The 23,076-nt window shown below is 42.9% G+C and overlaps 2 protein-coding genes across 2 annotated transcripts; both read right to left on the bottom strand.

Annotated features, from left to right (window-relative positions):
- Nucleotides 1-10,939: 10,939 nt before the first annotated feature.
- LOC145819308 (F-box protein At3g07870-like) lies at nucleotides 10,940-11,416 on the bottom strand. Its single transcript, XM_082913285.1, has one exon. The coding sequence runs from the start codon at nucleotides 11,414-11,416 to the stop codon at nucleotides 10,940-10,942; it is 477 nt and encodes a 158-aa protein (XP_082769411.1).
- A 94-nt stretch (nucleotides 11,417-11,510) lies between these two features.
- LOC114295367 (F-box/kelch-repeat protein At3g23880-like) lies at nucleotides 11,511-12,068 on the bottom strand. The gene has a single exon (XM_028239595.1). It carries the CDS (start codon nucleotides 12,066-12,068, stop codon nucleotides 11,511-11,513), a length of 558 nt encoding a protein of 185 aa, XP_028095396.1.
- Between the last annotated feature and the right edge of the window lie 11,008 nt (nucleotides 12,069-23,076).

Here is a 23,076-nt window from a genome sequence, read left to right as displayed (position 1 = left end):
AGTGCTTTTCTGGCAAGCACGTTGATGACGGGGGAGAGACAGAACGCCTGGCTCAACTGTGCCCGTAGTTCATCATTTTAACCATTTTTTCGTTTTTGCCTTCTACTAAAACGGTTTTGATCAAAACGAGAGTTGGATTAACGTACTTGTTCGATTTTTGATTTGAAAAGCATGCGAGTCAGGCCGCAAGCACTGAAAATTTTCCTTTTTTGGGTCCAAGACAATGGTCCGGTTTTGGAAAATGAAATAGTTTTCGAGAAAATAGTCAACCTCAGTAAAAATTTTCGAAAACTATTTTTCAAACAGCTGATGCTCAACAAGCATGAAACTTACCCTTCGAGATGCGCAACCTCGGATCGGAGGCAATGGGAAATTGCCCCTGGTTTGAAGGGAGTGGGAGGCAACGGAAAGTTGCCCCTAGTTTGGAAGGCGGCTCACAGCGGCTCGTGGCAACGGAAAGTTGCCCCTTGTTTGGGATGGTGCCGCAGCAATCCGCAGACAGTCTTCATTGGCGGTGGTCGAACTCGCGGACACAGCGATGACGAAGACGGTCACAACACATATATGGACACAATCACCTTGAAGGGTGTTGGCCACTGGACTTTGAGGATGAAACCGAAACCATTGCATGGACTGAGACGCTTATGAAAGCGTTGGGGGCTGGACTTCATGATGAAGTTGCCTACGTATCCCAAACATGGGAATCAAGCCTTACGTAGTTCCGGTTAAGGTCCACTCGGGTATTTTAACCTTCACTTTGTTTGGCTCTCACTTTTGCCAAGGCGCCCAATGCGGGTTTTCGACCTTGCGAGCTTCTTTTCATTTTCTATTTCTTTTTTCATTTCTTTTCTCTTTTCTATTTTTTTTTCTTTTCTTCTTTTTTTTTTGTATCTTTTGTCTCTTTTTTTTGTATTTTTCTCTTGCTCTAACTTTTGCCTAGACCGCCCTTCCGGGTTTTCGGCCCAGCGAGCCTCTCAAAGGGTAAAAGTGTAGCAAGTCCATGCCAAATGGTTTTTTGGGATTGAAGCCTCTCTGTGTCCAGGAGAACGGCTGTTGCGCTGATTTGCAGAAGAATCCATCAAGGTTACTCTACGAGCTTCTTCCGGCGAGATCTACTCCTTCTGATTCGGCCTTGGTGCTTCTTGATCGAAGGCTACCTCAAAACTGGCCACACGGGCCTTTCATGGCGTTTGTCCGTTGAACTTTCTGAACATTCTGAACGGGTTCAAATTCGGAAAACAAATAGGTTGAATCTTGAGGCTGAGAGCGATCCTAGGCTGCGCAATCTCAAGAGCGATTCCACACAGGTCTTCGCAGGGCCGCGTAAAACATTTGCTTTTGAAAGTTTTTAAGAAAGCGACAAATCGCTCGCGCCGAAGATAGTGCGGAACCAATCTGGATCAGGCCAGGGTCCTTCTCAGTACTCACGCCGACAAGCATGATTTCATTCATAAAAAGGCTTAGCACACCTCTCTTTTTCTCAAAGTGATCAAAATTTTACAAAACCCGAGGAATTCCTTCCTCTTCGTTTTCATCACCGCACTGTTCAAAAAGTTTGTTTTTGGAAAACTTAGGTTAATGCAATGAGTTTGGCACACAGGAGAGCAGGCGAGATGTACTGTCAGCCCATTCAAATTCTCTGGCACTTATGCTGAAAGCAAGCATGAAGTTTGAGATAGCAACAGCTGTTTCAATCGGCTCTGTTGTGCAACTGGCCCCTCGGCAGAAACAGACTCAAAACAAAAACAGATAATTACAAAACAAAACGGTGTTCGGGACAACAACCCCAGAATCACCAGGTATTATATACAACGGGGACTGACTCGATACAACAAGGCAGACCCTTAAGCAAAAAAGACTGACTCAAGACAAAGAGACAGACTCAAAACAAAAGACTGACTCGACTTCCAAGCCAGGATTTACAAAACTCGGTTTCACCGATGCTCAAAAATGCGTGCCAGACGCTTCACCCAAAAATGTATCAAATGTTGCCCACAGGCGGTTCACTTTACATACTCGCAGTATCTGAGCCCTCGAAATCCAACAACTGGGTGGTAACGGGCTTGCCTGAGGTGAGTGGTAGGATAACCTTGTTATCGATCAAATCCTGCACTTCATGACGAAGGCGGGAACATCCATCGGTGCTGTGACCGGACTGTTGATGGTACGCGCAGTACAAAGTAGCATCATGGGTGGCGGGGAGATTCTTCGGGAGTGGCCGGGGCTCCAAAGGCTTAAGATGCCCATTCTTTGCCAATATTAACAATGCCCTAGACAAAGGCATGTGGAGGTCATGAAAAACCCTGCGCCCTCGGGGCAGGTACTTTGCAGTTTGAGGATTCTTGCCAGATGCGCTGGCGAAAGGATCAGCTGGCGCTGCCTTGGCTTTTTGAACCTTTCCCGATGCAGGGTTGGGGACTACAGGAATTGTCTGGGCATGACGGGGCCCATCCCGGTTTTCTGTCTGGCCTGAACTGCCCTTGGTTGGAGTGGGGAAAGCATCTTCCACAGCTTTGGTCACTATTGCAGATGTTTGTTGCTTGTTCATCCCTCTGGCCTTCAAAGCCTCGACTACCCACAGCAGTTGTTCAATAGGGTCGGCATCTACCTTTGCCTTATCTTTTCCTCTGGCCTCAGCCTGATCGAGGGTCTGGGTTGGTGCTGACATATCGTGGCTATAGCCGGAGGCCACCTCTGGCTGGCTGAGCTCTATCACAATCCGCCCCAGTAGCGGGGGCTCCTGTGGTACAAAATTCCCGGCGTACGGTGCCGCTGGCGGTGAAGCTGACATTCCATAGGCGAGGTCTGCCACAGACCTTTGGAGATCGCCTATCATCCCCATCAATTCGAAGGTGGTGGGCTCACGAGCCTGGTATAACTGGGGAGCCCAAACCGGGTGCACAACGGGCGACCTGGGCGGGTATGACATACTGATATTGGCCTCACTCTGCGGAGCGGTCCCCTGCTCCGATGCAGCTGCCATAACCACAATTTCTTCTGAACTTTGTGCCGCCATAAATCTTGCCTCAGCAAAGGGGGACACTGGCTATTCTGTTTCAACTCTGCAACTCTCTGAACGGAAAGAAAAACAGACAGCACTTCAGCCCAAACTGATCAAACACGGGTGTAGCCAAACAACTGTACCCTACTGCCGATCACTGTTCCCAGATTTCTGTTCCCGAAAACTGAACCGATACCCGCGGATAACTGATTCCTACAACTGATACTGATACTGGTGTCCCTAGGTTAGATACTCTGACTTGCAAACTGACATGTGCGTTCCTGTAGAGCAACACTCTAAAAGCACATAGCAAGTAAAGAGAACAAAACACCCCTATATTGGGGTAGGGTTTCCCTGTCCTATTTTGTCAGGAGCTAGGGTTTCACTACGCACACAGCGGTCTTCAAACAACCTAACATCGGGTAAGCAACCTGTCCTAACTTGGAATGGTCACTATGGATCCGAATATGCACTAGGTCGAATGGTCAAAAGGGTGCCCCGGATAAACCGGGGTTTGTGTTCCCATACTGTCAGAGCCCATAGCCGGTCAGCCTTATGGACATGCCTTGACAAGACAAGCCTCCGGCAAACCGTTCAGGAATGGCAGATGGCAAACACTGTGTTCCTAGGCGCACCAATGCACATGCAATGCAAAGAAACACATAACTGAAATCAAAACAGAATATCACGAGTTCGAGTCAAACTCTCTAAACTCCCCAGCAGAGTCGCCAGAAACTGTAGACAGCGCCCGCGTGGGACCTCGTGCTACAGTTCGGACTCGATTTGTGTCACGGTTCTTAATCTTGAACCAAAGAGTCCAAATCTGGCAAATCGTTTTGAGAAACAGATTTTTTTTGAAAAGAAGTGCCAAACATGGACCGCTTTGCCAGATACAGAGTCGCCACCTAAATATTTTAAAATGGGGAAATTTAGGAAACCCTGACTCGGTGCCGAAGGCCACATGTCCGTCATCACCGGAGTTGTCTCGGCTCGGGAGCTTAGGTACGATCGGGGAAGGTCAGCTATGAGCACCCCCTTTCGCCCGGTCCGAAGACCGGCCTCTACTAACCGTGATATCCAATTTTGAAAACGTTATGTGTTCTTAATCCGGTTATTAGCCTAGAATTACTATGTTGTGCGCGCAGCAAACAAGTATAGACTAGATTGCCTAATTTGGAAATAAACATTGCATATCCGTTCGGTTTGAAAATGCTTTGGAATTTGCTACTCGCAAGTAGGCTAAAATACGGATTTCAACGAGTTTTTCCAACTCAATCAATCCGGCCTTCACCCACAGGCATTCAAAACAGTTTAACACATAAGCATCTAGCCACATGTTAATCATGCTATCATGGCAACATTCACACGCATGCGAGATGCTAAAGCATAAATACTTACATCGTACTCCGTGCCAAAACAGTAAACTAGTTAGCAAAACATGCATGTCCTAGTTCATGTTAAATTGCCTAATGCAACACATACAGGATGCAATTAGATAGGCTCGGCTATCCTAAACATGGCATGTGAGAAATGCACAACTATCACATATTCAGTTTAGAATTTGATGTACAAATGCAGTTAGCATGATGTACCGAGCCTAATGCATGTAGTACAAATGCATGGATGCACACATGCATAGCATAAGGTATGCTAAATTAGACGTGCCCTAATACTAACCATCAAAGCAGGTAAGTAAAAAGGAAGAAAGAAGTGGGGATTGGAAGACATTCACACACCCACACACGCTTATTACAGATTTGCCCTCGCTCGGAGGGACCAAATAAATATTACAAATTAATTAACTACGCAAGCTAATTAAATATTACAAATTAATTAATTAACAAATTAACTAATTAATTAAAGCAGGAAAACGCCTCGGGAAGCGTGCCACCATGCGCAAGCCGCCTCTGTTTTCCTCCCTTTCCTCCTCTGGAGGTTGTCAAAACCTCAGGACTACATCCTTGGACAGAGGGGATCACCACCGGCTAGATGAAACTTCCACCGGCAGTGTAGTATGGCCATCGGCACAAAATAGGGTCTGTCGGCAGAGAAAATTGTGCCGGTCGGCACATTACACTGCCGGTCGGCAGAGTATTCCTGCAGAACCTGCAACTCACAGCAACAGAGGGCAAAACAAGGCATGACAGCACAATTCAAGGCATGTATGCACCAAACATGTCTCTTATCATTGTAATGACTCAAAGGGACATGTGCCTCGGTTCTCGGGCCACCAATCACGCATTTCCATGCATGATGGCCCAAGGAACCAAGCATGCAACTTTGGTTTCAAATGCATGCAAACCAATCAAACAAATTAGGCCCAATTCCTATCACCAATTCAAGGAACAAGGCATGCATGCAAAATGCAATGCAACCTAGGCATACAAGCTAGGAATACAACATGACATGGCAAGGCACTTATGCAATCATGCAAGCATACATAGAGCAATGCAAATGGATGGCAAGATGGACTTATACATGAATTAGGCAACTCTAAAATAGGCCTAAAACAGTGGCCAAAATGACCAAAACAAGAAGCCAAAACACATGCACACATACACATGATGGAAGGCCTACACTTGGGCACAATTTAAACAACCCTCAAGCACACTTGAAAGGGAGGAAACATGGACAATTAGCATGCAACATGAGCCCTAAAATCATGTTATAAAATGATGCCAAACCAAGCAACAAATCAAGCCAAGCATGCACCAAACATGGTCTAAATACTTGAGGCGAATCATGAAGCTTTGAAGCATGTTTTATCACAACAAACATGGCATGCATTGAGCAACTAAAAAAATAGATTTTTAGCATGTTAAAACAAGGCCAAAGGACTCCTTAGATGGCATCTAAGTGGCCCAAATTCAAAGGCATACATCCTGACCAAAACATGGAGCATTGCAACACATGCTTTCAAAGCATTAAAGAGGCATGCAAGGCAATCAAACAAGCATGGAAATAGGACTGAAATGGCATACAAGGTGACCCCAATTCATCAAATTCATGCAAAGATGTCATGCTACACATGCACATACTCAAGGCCAACAAGCCCAAATGCAAAGGAGCCATATAATGCAAGCAAAGATCAACCCAAACGACTATGGACAGATCTAAAACATGGCAAAATAAGCATATAATCTTCACAAATACAAGCCTAAAACATGCTCCAACAAAGGCTAACAACCTAGACATGTCAAGGCACAAACATGGCATTACAAGGCAACTATGCTAAACATTCATGAAGTTCCAAAACCAACTTTAAATCATGTTATATCATGGATATATAAGCATGAAAAACAAACCAAACATGCTCAACACACACTCAAGCATAGGCTTCCTTAAGAGGCCAAAATGTGTCCTTTTCAAGGACAACAAGGAGAGGGGATGGCCCTCTCCTTCTTGGGACTTCAAAGCATCATCTTCACCACTGAAATCCCTCAAGATTTCAGTGGTGAAGAGACCTCAACACCAAAATCTCGGAGCTAGCACAAAATGGCTCAAGATGAGGCCTTTTGAGGCCTAAGGGTGGTCAACAACCCTCAAACAACAAAACACTCTTAATAAACAATAAAGAGGGCTTAAAAATAGAACTTTTTTATGTTATACAATAATCACAAAAACAGCTCTAAGATAGATGAAAAATCAATGCAAAAAAGGGGGAAAAAGGGACTAGTTTCTCACCCTTGTAGCCTTCTTCAACAAAGATGCTCCAATGGCCTCCTTGAGCTTGAATCCAAGACCAAAACTTCAAAACACACTCTTTAGAACCTCAGCTCCTAGAGGAAGGTGAAACACTTGGTGTTTGTGTGCAATAGTAAGGCACAAAACACCTAGTGAACAAAATGGAAGAGAAAGAGAGATAGGTGAATGTATCTAACCCTAACCCTAGAAAACCAGAGCTCTCCTCTGTCTTTTCTCTCTCAAAAATGTCTAAAGCCCTCTCTTCCCTTAGAGAGAGTTCCTCTCTATAAGCCTCTTGTAAAGCTTACAAGACAAGCTTTGCAAGAGGGAGATCCCTCCATACACGTGTATGGAGGGGAGCAAAAGTTATACAACTGTCCAAAAATATCTGCAAAAGCAGATGAACAGCAATCGGCCGGCAAAAAATGCCATCTTGGCCAAACAAAGTGCCGACCGGCACAAAAAAGTGCTGACCGGCAACAAATAGTGCCGACCGGCAAACTATATTGCCGGTGGCAGCAAAAACCAGCCGGTGGCATCTAGCCACTGCCGGTGATGGGTGGGGATGGTCTACAAGCCCCACCCTGCCTCTCAAAGGCAAGATGCAAGTGTTTGGTGCAAAACCAGACACTAAACGGTCAAGTTCGGAGATCCTGAGACAAGGCGCGCGAGCCGAGGCCTCCGGGAACTCCAAACGAACACAAACATGGATAATCACCGAGTGTTCAAACGGTGACGTCCAAGTCTTGAGGACGGTCAAAAATGGGGTGTCTACACAACCCGAAGGGTTTGTAGTACTAGGGCAAGAAAAGAAAGTTTGTCGACTTGTAAAATCCCTTTATGGATTAAAACAAACACCTAAGCAATGGCATGAAAAATTTGATCATGCAATGCTTACCAATGGGTTTAAGATAAACGAATGTGACAAATGTGTCTATGTTAAAAACACTGACCAAGGATATGTCATAGTTTGTCTTTATGTGGATGACATCCTTATCATTGGAAACAGTCAAAACATGATCAAATCAACTAAGCCAATACTTAACAAAAGATTTGATATGAAAGATATGGGGGTCGTAGATGTTATATAAGGAATGAAAATTACTAAAACATCTGACGGATATGCATTATCTCAATCTCATTATATTGAGAAAATTCTTGATAAATTTATCAAGGATGATATGAATTTAGCTAGAACACCTGTAGATGTCAATCTTTATTTATCAAAAAATAAAGGTGATGCGGTGTCTCAGTTAAAATACTCCCAAATCATTGGAAGCCTAATGTACCTAATGAATTGTACTCGTCCTGATATAGCTTATGCTATCAGTAAATTGAGTAGGTACACTAGTAACCCCAGAGAAGACCATTGGAAGGCGATCATTCGGGTTCTTAGATATCTAAGATTTGCTCGTGATCACGGTTTGAACTTTACTCGATATCCAGCAGTACTTGAAGGTTATTGTGATGCAAATTGGATATCGGATACTAAAGATTCAAAATCCACAAGTGGATATGTCTTTACTCTGGGAGGCGTTGCTGTTTCTTGGAAATTAATGAAACAAACATGCATTGCGCGATCCACAATGGAATCCGAGTTTATTGCTTTAGACAAAGCAGGAGAAGAAGCAGAATGGCTTCGTCACTTCTTAGAAGACATTCCAATGTGGCCAAAACCTGTGCCAGCTATTTGCATTCATTGTGATAGTCAATCTACAATAGGCGGGGCACAGAATCACATGTACAACGGTAAGTCACGACATATTCGTCGTTGACATAATACCGTTAGGCAGTTGTTGTCAAATGAAATAATTTCAATAGATTATATAAAATCTAAAGAGAATATTGCGGATCCGTTAACAAAAGGGTTGACAAAAGAGCTAGTGTATAGTTCATCAAAGGGGATGGGATTAAAGCCTATTACATAAGAGTCGTCATAATGGTAACCCTACTTATATGACTGGAGATCCCAAGAACTAATTTCAAAGGGACAACTAAGTTAAGTATGGCTTGCCAGAAATCACCAAGGGATTAAAAATCCCTACCCATTCCTATGGTGAGAGTGATATCTGCAACATATGTTGTATGCAGGGGTATAAGGATAAGCTTTGCTTTTAATGATTACTTATATCTTGATTAAGACATAAAATCAAGACGAGTATAAGGAGATACTCACAATAAGAATCACCTATATGAGTGTCGAACTGGGGCTGGTTCTATGAGAATATAAGAGGCTAAATTCTCTAGAAACACTTATGAAAACCAGGAGCGTTCAAGGCCAAAATAAACACAACAGTGAGAACCACGATGTGTTGGAAGATATTTTGTGTGAAATCTATTGTCTTGGCTTATACAAACGGCTGAACAACTCAAGGCATCGCGTCCATTGGTTAGCTAGTAAGTCCGATAGGTTATCACTAGGGAATGTTCAAGGCCGAAAGCTACCTATCCTGATGCAAGATATTTTCGACTTATACTCTTTCGTTATAGTCTGCATATTGTTGCATTTCCGTTGTCATCAAATTCCATTCATGTGGGGGATTGTTGGAAATGGTTTGGAAAAATTCTGGGTAAACCAGAATTTTTTCCTAACTTTGGTCTATTTTTTAGATGGGCCCTGAGCGTCAATTTTCACGGGTCAAAGTGGGAACGCGTTCTATGCCGCGTTGTGATTCACGTAGTATATTTGGTTGCTCAAAACCATTACCGAGTGAATAGAAAATTGAAGCCAAAGTATGCTCCATGGAAATGGAGTTTTGGTGTAAAATCCTTAAAGGTTTGAATAAGACTTATCCCACATTGATTTGGTGGGAAGTTGTGAATGGGTTTATAAGGCATGGGTTTGGTACTTGGGGTGTGCCCCAAGGGGTACCTAAGTGTTTTAGAGAGGGAGGTTATGGGCAAAATGGGCTAGATCCATTGGACTCAAAAATCACCACACGCGTGCGCGCGCCGCTGTTGTCCGTCCGGCTGGGCTGGGTGCGTGGTGTGTGGTTGGGTTGGGCTTGTTCGGCCCAATACCTATCTTTTTGGGCCAAAAACATTTGAATTCAATTTTATTTTTTTGAAAATAAAATCCAGAATTCAAATTAATTCGGGAATTAAACTAGTCCGGTTTTTTCCTGTGCACCTAAACAAGGCCTTTCCCGTTTTATCCGTTCAAATTCAAATCCATCTGAATTTCAAACCAAACAGTGCCTTAAACAGATTTGTATCTGTTTAATTCAAATTGAACAGCTGCTATACCTGTTTAATTCAAAATCTGTAGCCACCATTCCATTTATAAATAAACTAGCCCCTCATTTGGATTCATTCACTAATTTCGTCCATAAAATTCTGCATGCATAGTCTTCATTTTGCTGCATTATTTTCTTGTCAGAGAGAGTATAAACACTTAGTGTGTTCAACGAACGAATAAATTGTAGTGCTGCTTTTATTTGTTGATAGATCATTTCATCCTGGGAGATAGACGTCCATATTCTGAAAGCACCGAGGAGAGGACGAATCTGTCTTAAGGACACAGTGTCAAACACTGGAATTGATCAAATATTTATTTGAAGAAATTAATCAAGTAAGTTGTTTAATTTATTATTCTGTTTATTAAATCAGATTTTAATTTTGTTTTTGTAACAAAATAAAATCTATTTTTATTTATTTATTTCTAGTTTGATTTTTGTAATCAAACAAATTCTCTCATTTCCTTCATTTCTTTATATTCTTGTTGTTGTTTAGTACACAACAAAATTTAATCTTTTTTAAATACAGTGAAGATTGTCCTAGAAAATCTACAACACTTCTATACAAAAATAAGAATTAAAACAAATAAATAAAATAAATTTAAAACTATAATGCAGGATAATTTTTGGAGGGAATGTTGGACAACAGTCACATGACTCACATTGCTGAAACAAGCACAAATAATGTTATAACAATTGAACACAGATGTTCACAAATTAAAAAGAGACCAAACAAGACCACAATCAATGGTAGGGTGAAAATTAGGATAAATTGAAAACCAATTACAATTATATTTGTCATTCATATGTTACCGAAAGCGCAAAAAACTAATTTATAATGCTATGTAAACTGTAAAGGACAATAGCCTTCTATAAACCAAATGCATTGCAGTAAGTAGCATAAGCAAATGCTCGAGTTACTTATCTGATTGAGTGATGAATTGACCTTTGTAGAAAATCAGTGCTGATTGTTCAGTTCTTGTTGTCTGAATCCTTTGATAGAAACCAAACTCTCCACCTAGTGAAAAGCTTCGAACAAAACTCCATGGATTGGAATATCTTTAGTCTCTCCATTTCGGGGGTTGTACAAGAATATCCTTCCCCGTGCATTTGCTGCTATAATCTCACCATTCTTCATGCATAACAAAAACCAAAATCGGTCAACACCCAAAACCGGTCCAATCACAAATTTCTTACACCAATTGCTCTCACCGCCGCAATGATCCTCTATCATCCATACATCAACAAATGGGTTGCCAGGACAACACACAACCATAGCAGCATTATCTTTCCAATCCGTTAGTTTACAGTGGACAGAAGTCCCGATGTAGAACCCAGAAAAATCGAGCCCCGGCAACATGAAAAAAGCCTCATTTTGAACCTCAAACCATGTGAAGCAAATACAATGATTTGAAGGAGTTGAGAGCAACCAATAGGGAGATCCATTGACAATCACCTCACAAGACAATTTAAGGATATAAAAGCACAAATCCATCACCTGAATCTCTCTCCAACAATCAGAAATTGAAGAGTAGACGACCTCGACTCAGGTCTGTAAATTGAAAGAAACTATCCCGACGACCTTGTAGTCACTGGAAGAAGTAGTAGAATGGAATCGGAATCCGAACCCGTGAGAGGGGTGAAAAAAACCTAGGAGGAATTTGGATGGTGGGAGAGGGGAGAGATTTGAAGAGTTTGGTAGCGGGGTTCCAGAGGAGGATGATGATGCATCGATGGCAATGGAGTGGATGGTTCGACAGAGAGAGACGGAGACAGAGGAGGCCATTAATGGAGCCGATTAGGTGTAGATTGCGAGTGTGGTTGGAAAATGGGTAGACCAGATTGTTAGGGTCTTTAGACGATGAAGGTGATTGTAACAGAGTGCGAGAGGTGGTAGAGCGGTGTTTGAAGGTGAAAATGGTGGCGGTGGTAGTGGTGCGGTGGTGGAGGAGGTGGGATGAGATGAAGGTAGGGTTAGAGATAAGGTGGCGGAAGGTTTTGCATATGCACCTGAATCGAAGGAGACATTTGACAGGGAGACGATTCAGAATGTCGAAGATGATGTCCATGGGGACATAGAGATTGTAGTCCGAAGACGATGACATTGCATCATCGGTGGCCTTTGTATTTCTTTCTTGATTCGCCATTTTTGCTTCTTTTCAAGAATGGGAATAGAGAGAGAAGAGAGAAGAGAGAGGAAGGGTTTTCAGAGAGGTTTTACACAAGATCAAGAAATGAATAGAGACCCCAACCAACTCCAGATAAAGTGGGTTAGTTAGTTAGTCCAGTTTGTATCTAGTGCCCCAAAGACAAGTTATTGGTGATTCTTGGGCCACCGTTACTTGACATTTTAAATTGGTGGAAGGATATAATTCACGAATTTATGTTGAGTGATTAAAAAATATGAAATGACATGATAAATTGTTATTGGTGAGGGGCATGATCATGTGACACTTCTAGATCAAAAAAATAGGAGTCAATCTTATTAGCTTCTTTATCTAGAATCTCTAGCTTGAACTCCTCTTCTAGAGCCATTATAATCTCCACAGTATCTAAGCTATGCAATCCCAAATCCTTCTAAAAATGAACATCAGGAGTAACCTGCCAATAAAGGCAAAACGACCTGTAATTCCAATAATCTCTCTTCATGGTAAAAGTGGAGCTAAAGATAAAGTTACACTAGGTTATAAGAATCTCACGATGACATAATTATGTAATGCAGATGAGATTTACTAATGAAAAAAATTGCGTTTAAAATTTGAGATTCAATCAAACCAAGAGAATCCATATGATATTAATGGCTTAAGAAAACAATAAATTCTAAAATTTGAGGTCAAAATAGTGTTGTCAATATGGAGTTTTTTAGTTCTCTTTTTCATCTAGGACTTCTTGTTATGAAATTACAAGGCATCTCTATAGTTCCTCTAGTTTGCTGCCGACATTGCTTTGTTGTTTTCTCTAATGCACAGCGGTATTCAAGCCTTCTTTAGTAAAATCTACAATATTACAATACATGTATATATATATATATATAAGAGTAGAATAAAATAAAATAAAAATTGAAATGTGGGATAATTTTTTGGGGAATGGTTGGACATCAGCCACATCACTGAAACTAGCTCAAATAATAACACTTAATAAAACAGTTGAAATTAGAATAAATTGAAAACCAATTACAACTATACGTCATTCATATGCTACCAAAAGCACGACAAACTAATTGCCAATGCTCTGTAAGCTGTAAAGCACAATAGCCTTCTATAAACCAATGAGAACATTAGGATGTTTACTCAATGCACTATGACCATTGCAAAGGAACCTGGGCAGCAGTCAAGTGAAAGTCGTAGAGGAGAGGGGGAGGTTGAATAGGAACTCAAATTTTGCTCCCTTTTCTCGCTAATTTTATCATCTTTTACTTAATTCAATTTTCTATTGTCTTAAACATCATTAATTACCCCTTTAACTAGTTTGTTATCTTAATTGATGAGTATACTTGAGGGATTAGTTTAGAATTTGTCTTAACCAATCATCAATTATCCCTTTAACTAGTTTGTTATCTTACTTGATGAGTACAACTTCAAGAATTATTTTAGAACAAGATTATGGCAATTCATCAATCATCCAAAATGACATACAAAAGCACTCATCTCAGCTATAGCGATCCCGGGTTTACCCTTCTTGTATAGTGATCCGGACATGTGTCCGTGGATGTTGGTAGCTGTTTATTATTTTGTTTACATCCTTTCTTACTTTGTATTTGAGTTATAAGATGTGTTGAGCGGGTTTGTTACAGGTTGGTTGAGTTTAGAAACCAAAACTAGTTGCCCAGATTTTTGGCCTGTACGCTCGAGCGGAGGTGTTGGCGCTCGAGCGTAGATTACATCCATCCAGTATCTTGTTGTGCAGTGTTGTGAGCTCGAGCGTAGGGTTGGGAGCTCGAGCGGAGGTCTGGTTCTGCAAAAGTGCTGAGCGAGTGCATTCTGCGCTCGAGCGGGAGGTTGGCCGCTCGAGCGGAAGTCTGTGAGTGGACGCTCGAGCGGGGTGTTTTACGCTCGAGCGGAGACCTGGGTTAAAGTCCCGAAATTGTGACTTTTCAAATCACTTTTTCACTTTCTCTTCTCTCTCTTACTTTTCCTAAATCACCATTGTTGAGCCTCTCACTCTAGACTCTACCCTCTCTCTAGGTTTTGATCTAGTAGGAGTGATTTACTCACCTTTGGCCTTTACAAAAAAGTTGTTGATCGTCGAGGGCTTCATTTTAATCTGAAAATCTCGGGTTTTGGAGCACGTTGAGTTTTGTCTTCTTCTCCCTTGGAGCTCCGAATTTGAGGTAGGGATAACCTACTCCTCTCTATGGGTTTTGTCTTTAAATTTTGGTATTTTGAGATGTTGGGCTTGGTTTGGTAATCTTGTAAAGGTTTGGGACTTTTGCGTAATTTTACAAAAGTTGGGGTTTTATTCATAATAAACCTAGATGCATGTTTGGCATGGAAAATGGAATGATTGTTGAATCATTGATGAAAATGGGACCTAAGGGTTGAAATGGTAATTATGGAAAATGGCCTAATTACATTGTTTAATTAATTGGGATAATTAATTGGTGAGAAATGAGGAAATGAAATGTTGATTGAATATCCATTTGTGCATTTATTTTCTGTTTTGGAAATAACTGCTTTGGGCTATCGGTGGAGGATAGTCGAGATTGTTGTAGACAATGCATGATGATTAGGTAAACGGAAACTAATCAATGAAATGTGTCATGGAACTTGACGGTTGATAGAATACATTAAATGTGTGTATTGTGTGATTGTATATAGAACCAATGTGTTTATATACGTTATGTGTAGAGGAGGAGATAGGGGATGTACTCCGCGGTTTAGGGGAAGATAGGGGATGTACCTCTAAACCGGATAGGTATTTGGAGGAGATAGGGGATGTACTCCGTAGACAGAGCTCATATGCTTGTCTAGAGAAGTGAAGATAGAGCTCATATGCTTATCTTTGTGAAGTGTGGATACAGCTTGTATGCTTATCTGTGGATATTGTTGATATACATATCTGTTGTGAAGTGTGGATACAGCTTGTATGCTTATCTGTGGATATTGTTGATATACATATCTGTTGAGATTGTGGATATAGCTTTTATGCTTATCTGAATGTGAGATATAGTTTTTATACATATCTGTGGAAATGATGATAGAGCTAGCATGCTTATCTGTTGAAAAAGGGAAAATGAAAAGTAATTGGGACTTGTAAGTCGTTGACATAAATATGTAATTTATGTGATTGTATCAGTGTTGACCAACTATCAATTGCTAATGTTTTAGTCATTGTCCATGGTTGGTTTAGTGTATTTCTACTGGGCTGTGGCTCACCCTATATGGGAATATCATTTTCAGGTACAGGAAGCATGCCACCTCCAAGGACATAGCTGGGAGGCTAGTGGCGGGCATAGTTTTGTCGTTTTACTTTTGATGTATTATATGTAATTTCAAGCCAAGGGCTTAATGTGTAACGAGTTAGAACTCTTTGTTGTAACCAAGTGTTAACTTGGAAAGCTGTAAGCCCGTAGGGCATTTTGTTATGAGGTTAACATGTAATACTTATGTCTTGGAATTCTAATGAATGAAAGGAATGAGGTTAGTTTATATGTAGATGCGTGTCTTATCTGATGGGTTTAATGTTATTATTTTGAGGGCGTTTCAACTTGGTATCAGAGCGTACCGGGTTCGAATACTTTGGGTACGTGGGAAGTGATTAGTGTCACAATGGGTTTGTCTCGCTTGGTAGAGACTTAGATGTAGTATCATATGCTATGTGCTTAATTGATAACATGTTTATGTGACTATGTGGGTATGGGATTTAATTTCTAGGATGTTGATTGGATCCTTGAGTTTCTGGGAGTCTTGTTGGAAAAGCACTTGATCAATGCTGTTTCTAACCGGAACTCTAGTAACGCCTCGGGACTATCATTATCCGGAAATGAAATTCGTAAGTGCTTATGTGTTTATGTGCTTATGTGGAGTGAATTACAGTTGTCCATGCATTAGGACGTGAGTGTTTAGTTTCGGCACATTCGTGAATGTGCTAACGTTCTGTGTTGCCTTTATTAGGATGTCAGGGCGAGGAAGAGGTGCTAGGCATGGTAGACCTGCGAGGCAGGAAGTACCGTTACAGGGTGAGATTCCGGCAGTGCAGGAGGGAGTTGTGCAGGCCAATGTGGCCGAGCCAGTGGGTCAGCAGGCTATGGGTGCCTTGGCCAGAGAGATAGCAGGAGCTTTGGGTATTCTTAGAGCTGGGAATCAGGCAGCTGAGACAGGGCCTTCCTTCTTGAAGAGGGAGTTCTTTCGGTGTAATCCGGACGAGTTTATCGGGGATCCTAAAGAGCCGCTTAAGGCAGATGAATGGCTCGAACAGACAACGAAAACGTTTGAGATGCTTGGCATCGAGGACGGAGCACTGAAAGTGACCTTGGCATCCTTCCAACTGAAGGGAGATGCGGGTCAATGGTGGAAGTACGAGAAAGCTCGTGTTGGTGGTACTTGGGAGGCGTTTGTGAATGCTTTTCAGGAGAGGTTTTTATCAGCAGCAGCTAGGGAGAAGCTGAGGGATCAGTTTAGCCGGCTTAATCAGCAGGGCTTGTCAGTGGCCGAGTTTGAGGCTACTTTTACCAGTCTGTCTAGGTTCGCACCTGAACTGGTGGCGTCTGAGGAACGCCGTTGCTATGAGTTTGAGCGGAAGTTGAGGCGGGGCCTCAAGTTGAGAATTGGTGGGTCTTACATTCGAGAGTATAGACACCTGGTAGATGCTGCAGCTCATATGGAGCTTATGATGCAGGAGGAGGATGAGGGTCAGAGAGGCTCCAAGAGGAGCCAGGATAGTCAGGGTGAGGGCAGGAGACAGAAGGGTTATAACCCTCAGCAGTCTCAGGGTGCAGTCTCTAGATCGACCTTTCCAGTGCCGAGTGTAGGCTCGGGGAGAGGCAGTCAGGGGGAATTCACTTGTTACAAGTGTGGCCAGCTGGGTCACAAGGTATCTGTTTGCCCGCAGAAGGGTGGGGGTCAGAAAGCTGCTTCTTCTTCAGCTAGACCGCAGAGTCAGAGTTTGGGCAGGGGGCAGCTCTTGACTTGTTATCAGTGTGGACAACCTGGGCACATGAAGAGGTTTTGCCCACAGTTGAGTGCCACTTCGGGAGCGTCTGGTTCTAGGCAGACGCAGGGTTTTCAGCCAGCTCAGTCTGTGCAGGCCTCGAGGGCCAATCCGGGAGTTTCGTCATCCCAGTCTGTGCAGCAGTCTTTTGCTCCGAGAGGTGAGCAGGTAGACCAGGGGCCTACGGGGCGCGTGTATGCTGTTACCGCGCAGGATTTAGTACCGGCTCCATCAGTAGTGAGAGGTACTTTTCTGTTTTGCAACTCAGTTGCTAATGTGTTGATAGACACGGGTGCATCTCATTCTTTTGTATCTGCTGCATTTGCATCTGTTTTGGAATTGGAGTTAGCACAGTTAGCATCTCCTATTTGTGTGGTATCGCCTTTGGGTGGTGAGTTGATTCTGAAATAGGGTGTTAGAGGATGTGATATAGAGGTCGCCGACTATAGGCTTCCTTTTCCGTTTGTTGTCATGCCCATGAAGGGTTTTGATGTTATTTTGGGTATGGACTGGTTATCGTCATACCGGGCTGTTATTGATTGCTACCGCCAGAGGGTTACATTGTGTACCTTGGGCGGGGAGTGGTTCCATTTCTTGGGAGACCGGGTTGGTAGTGTTTTGCCACCAGGGTATGATTCGCGAGGGCGAAGTGAGCTTAGTAGTTTACTTGCTAGCTTTGAGAGAGGTGAGAGTGGTGAGACCCAGGTTGTATTGCCAAGGGTGGTTTGTGAGTATTCGGATGTCTTTCCCGAAGATCTTGTTAGTTTGCCACCTCACCGAGAGATAGAGTTCTCTATTGATTTAGTGCCTGGTACGGCGCCGATTTCTATGGCACCTTACCGTTTTGCTCCAGCAGAGTTGGTTGAGTTGAAAGTTCAGCTCCAGGAGTTGCTCGATAAGGGCTTTGTTCGCCCTAGTGTTTCACCGTGGGGAGCACCGGCCCTCTTTGTTAAAAAGAAAGATGGTGCCTTGAGATTGTGTATAGACTACCGGAAGTTGAATCGGGCTACGGTTAAAAATAAGTACCCTATGCCCCGTATAGATGATTTGTTTGACCAGTTGAAGGGTTCCCGTTGTTTCTCTAAGATAGACTTGAGATCGGGTTACCATCAGTTGAGGGTCAGGGAGGAAGATATTCCTAAGACGGCATTCCGTACGCGGTATGGCCATTATGAGTTTCTAGTGATGCCATTCGGACTTACCAATGCACCGGCAGTCTTTATGGACTTGATGAACCGGATTTTCCGGGAGTTCTTAGATCGATTTGTGGTTGTCTTTGTGGACGATATCCTTATCTATTCGTCTTCTGAGGAGGAGCACGAGGCACACTTGAGAGTGGTGCTTGAGTTACTTAGAGCCCATAGGCTGTATGCCAAGTTTGGGAAGTGTGAGTTCTGGCTGAGGGAAGTCAAATTCTTAGGCCACGTGGTATCCGGGGAAGGGGTGTCTGTTGATACATCCAAGGTTGAGGCAGTGCAAGATTGGGCACAGCCTAAGAGTGTGTTTGAGATCCGCAGTTTTCTGGGATTAGCTGGGTATTACCGTCGGTTTGTGGAAGATTTCTCCAGGTTAGCGTCACCGTTGACTAGACTGACTCGGAAGGGAGTCAAGTTTGTGTGGAGTGAGACTTGTGAAAAGTCGTTCCAAGAGCTGAAAGTTAGATTGACCACCGCTCCGGTGTTGATTATTCCGGAGAGAGGGTTGGGTTATGCGGTTTATTGTGATGCCTCACGAGAGGGTTTGGGTTGTGTGTTGATGCAAGAGGGGAAAGTGGTAGCTTATGGCTCACGTCAGTTGAAAATACACGAGAAGAATTACCCCACACACGACCTAGAGTTAGCAGCTGTGATCTTTGCCTTGAAAATCTGGAGGCACTACCTTTTTGGTGAGAGGTTCGAGGTATTCTCGGATCACAAGAGTTTGAAGTATCTGTTTACACAGAGAGACTTGAATCTGAGGCAGAGGAGATGGATGGAGTTCATCGAGGATTATGATTTTGAGTTGCATTATCATCCGGGAAAGGCCAATGTTGTGGCCGATGCCCTTAGTAGGAAGACCATTAGTGATGTTGCTAGTATAGCCATCCGGGAATGGGAGATGTTGGGAGCACTTGGCGAGTTTGATTTGCTACTGGGCGAATCTGTCGAGGCTGCGGCCTTGTTTTCTGTTGTTGCGCAGCCTACACTTGTGATTAGAGTGTTAGAGGCACAGAGAGGTGACCTTGAGGTAGAATCCCTCCGAGAGAAGATCTCCAGTGGGAAAGTTGAGAAGGGTTTGACGGTGTATCCCGACCTGAATGTGAGATACCGAGACCGTTTGTTTGTACCGGAGTCTTGCCGAGAGGAAGTACTCCGAGAGTTTCACCATTCGCGCCTTGCGGTGCATCCGGGAGGTACTAAGATGTATCAGGATTTGGGTCGCCAGTTTTGGTGGCGGGGTATGAAAAGAGATGTGGCTGTTTTCGTATCGAAGTGCCTTACTTGCCAGCAAGTGAAGGCCGAGCATCAGAGGCCAGCGGGTTTGTTGCAACCTTTGCCTATTGCCGAGTGGAAGTGGGAGCATGTCACTATGGACTTCGTTGTAGGTCTTCCGAAGACTCAGCGGGGTAGTGATGCTATTTGGGTGGTTGTAGACCGGTTGACTAAGTCGGCGCACTTTATTCCTATGCGCGTGAGAGATTCGGTAGATCATCTTGCCGACCTGTATGTTCGGGACGTAGTGCGATTGCACGGGGTCCCAGTGACGATCGTCTCAGATAGAGATCCTCGTTTTACTGCTAGGTTGTGGCAGAGTTTGCAGAGTGCCTTGGGCACTAAGTTGACCTTTAGTACGGCTTATCATCCTCAGACTGACGGGCAGTCCGAGCGTACTATTCAGATCCTCGAGGATATGCTTCGGGGTTGTGTCCTGGACTTCAGTGGGACGTGGGAGAGGCACTTGCCATTGGTAGAGTTTGCCTACAACAACAGTTTTCAGTCTAGCATCGGTATGGCACCGTTTGAGGCCTTGTATGGCCGACCGTGTAGGCCTCCAATTTGTTGGGCCGAGGTGGGTGATGCACCTTTGTTGGGTCCGGAGTTGGTTAGGGAGACGACGGAGAAAGTTGAGCTTATCCGTAGAAGGCTTGTTACAGCCCAGAGTCGACAAAAGAGTTATGCCGACCGTAGGAGGAGGCCTTTGGCGTTTGAGGTAGGTGATCATGTCTTTCTGAAGATATCACCTAAACGAGGCCTGATGAGGTTTGGGAAGAGTGGGAAGTTATCCCCTCGGTTTATAGGTCCTTTTGAGATCCTTGAGAGGATAGGTGAGGTTGCTTATCGGTTAGCCTTACCGCCGCAGTTGTCCGGAGTGCATGACGTGTTTCATGTGAGTATGCTTCGGAAGTATGAGCCAGATCCATCACATGTGCTGGATTGGAGCGATTTAGAGGTAGATGAGGATGCCTCGTATGAGGAGAGACCGGTTCGGGTCTTGGATAGGCGGGATCAGGTCCTGCGTGGCAAGACCATTCCTTTGGTGAAAGTCTTGTGGAAACATCACGGAGTGGAGGAAGCCACTTGGGAACGTGAGTTGGAAGTCCGAGAGAAATATCCGGACTTGTTTGTTGTTATGTAATCTTATATTTAAATTTTACATTTTGTTGAACTTAAGAGCTTTTATATATGTCTTAAGTTGTGAAACATTGAAAATGTTTGGTTTATTGAAAGTATGTTTTGGAACTTGCCTCATATGGAAGTTGAATGTAACATTATATCTGTTGAATATATTGTTGAAATTGGAAGGATAGTGCATAATGTTGATGCATGTTGAAAGTACATATGTTGTTTACATATTGTGATATGTCTCTTGTTAAAGGGATGGGATGACCGGTAATGGGTCGAATTGTTGAATGTTAAAATGTAACATTGTCTAAAATGAAGGAAAACTTGTTTGAAAACTTGTGCTTAATTTCGGGGGCGAAATTCTTTAAGGGGGGGAGGTTATAGCGATCCCGGGTTTACCCTTCTTGTATAGTGATCCGGACATGTGTCCGTGGATGTTGGTAGCTGTTTATTATTTTGTTTACATCCTTTCTTACTTTGTATTTGAGTTATAAGATGTGTTGAGCGGGTTTGTTACAGGTTGGTTGAGTTTAGAAACCAAAACTAGTTGCCCAGATTTTTGGCCTGTACGCTCGAGCGGAGGTGTTGGCGCTCGAGCGTAGATTACATCCATCCAGTATCTTGTTGTGCAGTGTTGTGAGCTCGAGCATAGGGTTGGGAGCTCGAGCGGAGGTCTGGTTCTGCAAAAGTGCTGAGCGAGTGCATTCTGCGCTCGAGCGGGAGGTTGGCCGCTCGAGCGGAAGTCTGTGAGTGGACGCTCGAGCGGGGTGTTTTACGCTCGAGCGGAGACCTGGGTTAAAGTCCCGAAATTGTGACTTTTCAAATCACTTTTTCACTTTCTCTTCTCTCTCTTACTTTTCCTAAATCACCATTGTTGAGCCTCTCACTCTAGACTCTACCCTCTCTCTAGGTTTTGATCTAGTAGGAGTGATTTACTCACCTTTGGCCTTTACAAAAAAGTTGTTGATCGTCGAGGGCTTCATTTTAATCTGAAAATCTCGGGTTTTGGAGCACGTTGAGTTTTGTCTTCTTCTCCCTTGGAGCTCCGAATTTGAGGTAGGGATAACCTACTCCTCTCTATGGGTTTTGTCTTTAAATTTTGGTATTTTGAGATGTTGGGCTTGGTTTGGTAATCTTGTAAAGGTTTGGGACTTTTGCGTAATTTTACAAAAGTTGGGGTTTTATTCATAATAAACCTAGATGCATGTTTGGCATGGAAAATGGAATGATTGTTGAATCATTGATGAAAATGGGACCTAAGGGTTGAAATGGTAATTATGGAAAATGGCCTAATTACATTGTTTAATTAATTGGGATAATTAATTGGTGAGAAATGAGGAAATGAAATGTTGATTGAATATCCATTTGTGCATTTATTTTCTGTTTTGGAAATAACTGCTTTGGGCTATCGGTGGAGGATAGTCGAGATTGTTGTAGACAATGCATGATGATTAGGTAAACGGAAACTAATCAATGAAATGTGTCATGGAACTTGACGGTTGATAGAATACATTAAATGTGTGTATTGTGTGATTGTATATAGAACCAATGTGTTTATATACGTTATGTGTAGAGGAGGAGATAGGGGATGTACTCCGCGGTTTAGGGGAAGATAGGGGATGTACCTCTAAACCGGATAGGTATTTGGAGGAGATAGGGGATGTACTCCGTAGACAGAGCTCATATGCTTGTCTAGAGAAGTGAAGATAGAGCTCATATGCTTATCTTTGTGAAGTGTGGATACAGCTTGTATGCTTATCTGTGGATATTGTTGATATACATATCTGTTGTGAAGTGTGGATACAGCTTGTATGCTTATCTGTGGATATTGTTGATATACATATCTGTTGAGATTGTGGATATAGCTTTTATGCTTATCTGAATGTGAGATATAGTTTTTATACATATCTGTGGAAATGATGATAGAGCTAGCATGCTTATCTGTTGAAAAAGGGAAAATGAAAAGTAATTGGGACTTGTAAGTCGTTGACATAAATATGTAATTTATGTGATTGTATCAGTGTTGACCAACTATCAATTGCTAATGTTTTAGTCATTGTCCATGGTTGGTTTAGTGTATTTCTACTGGGCTGTGGCTCACCCTATATGGGAATATCATTTTCAGGTACAGGAAGCATGCCACCTCCAAGGACATAGCTGGGAGGCTAGTGGCGGGCATAGTTTTGTCGTTTTACTTTTGATGTATTATATGTAATTTCAAGCCAAGGGCTTAATGTGTAACGAGTTAGAACTCTTTGTTGTAACCAAGTGTTAACTTGGAAAGCTGTAAGCCCGTAGGGCATTTTGTTATGAGGTTAACATGTAATACTTATGTCTTGGAATTCTAATGAATGAAAGGAATGAGGTTAGTTTATATGTAGATGCGTGTCTTATCTGATGGGTT

This window comes from Camellia sinensis, chromosome 2 (assembly GCF_055761805.1).
Source record: "Camellia sinensis isolate YWXY chromosome 2, ASM5576180v1, whole genome shotgun sequence".
NCBI lineage: Eukaryota > Viridiplantae > Streptophyta > Magnoliopsida > Ericales > Theaceae > Camellia > Camellia sinensis.
Note: the sequence above shows the minus strand (reverse complement) of the source record. Positions and strands in the feature narration are given on the sequence as shown.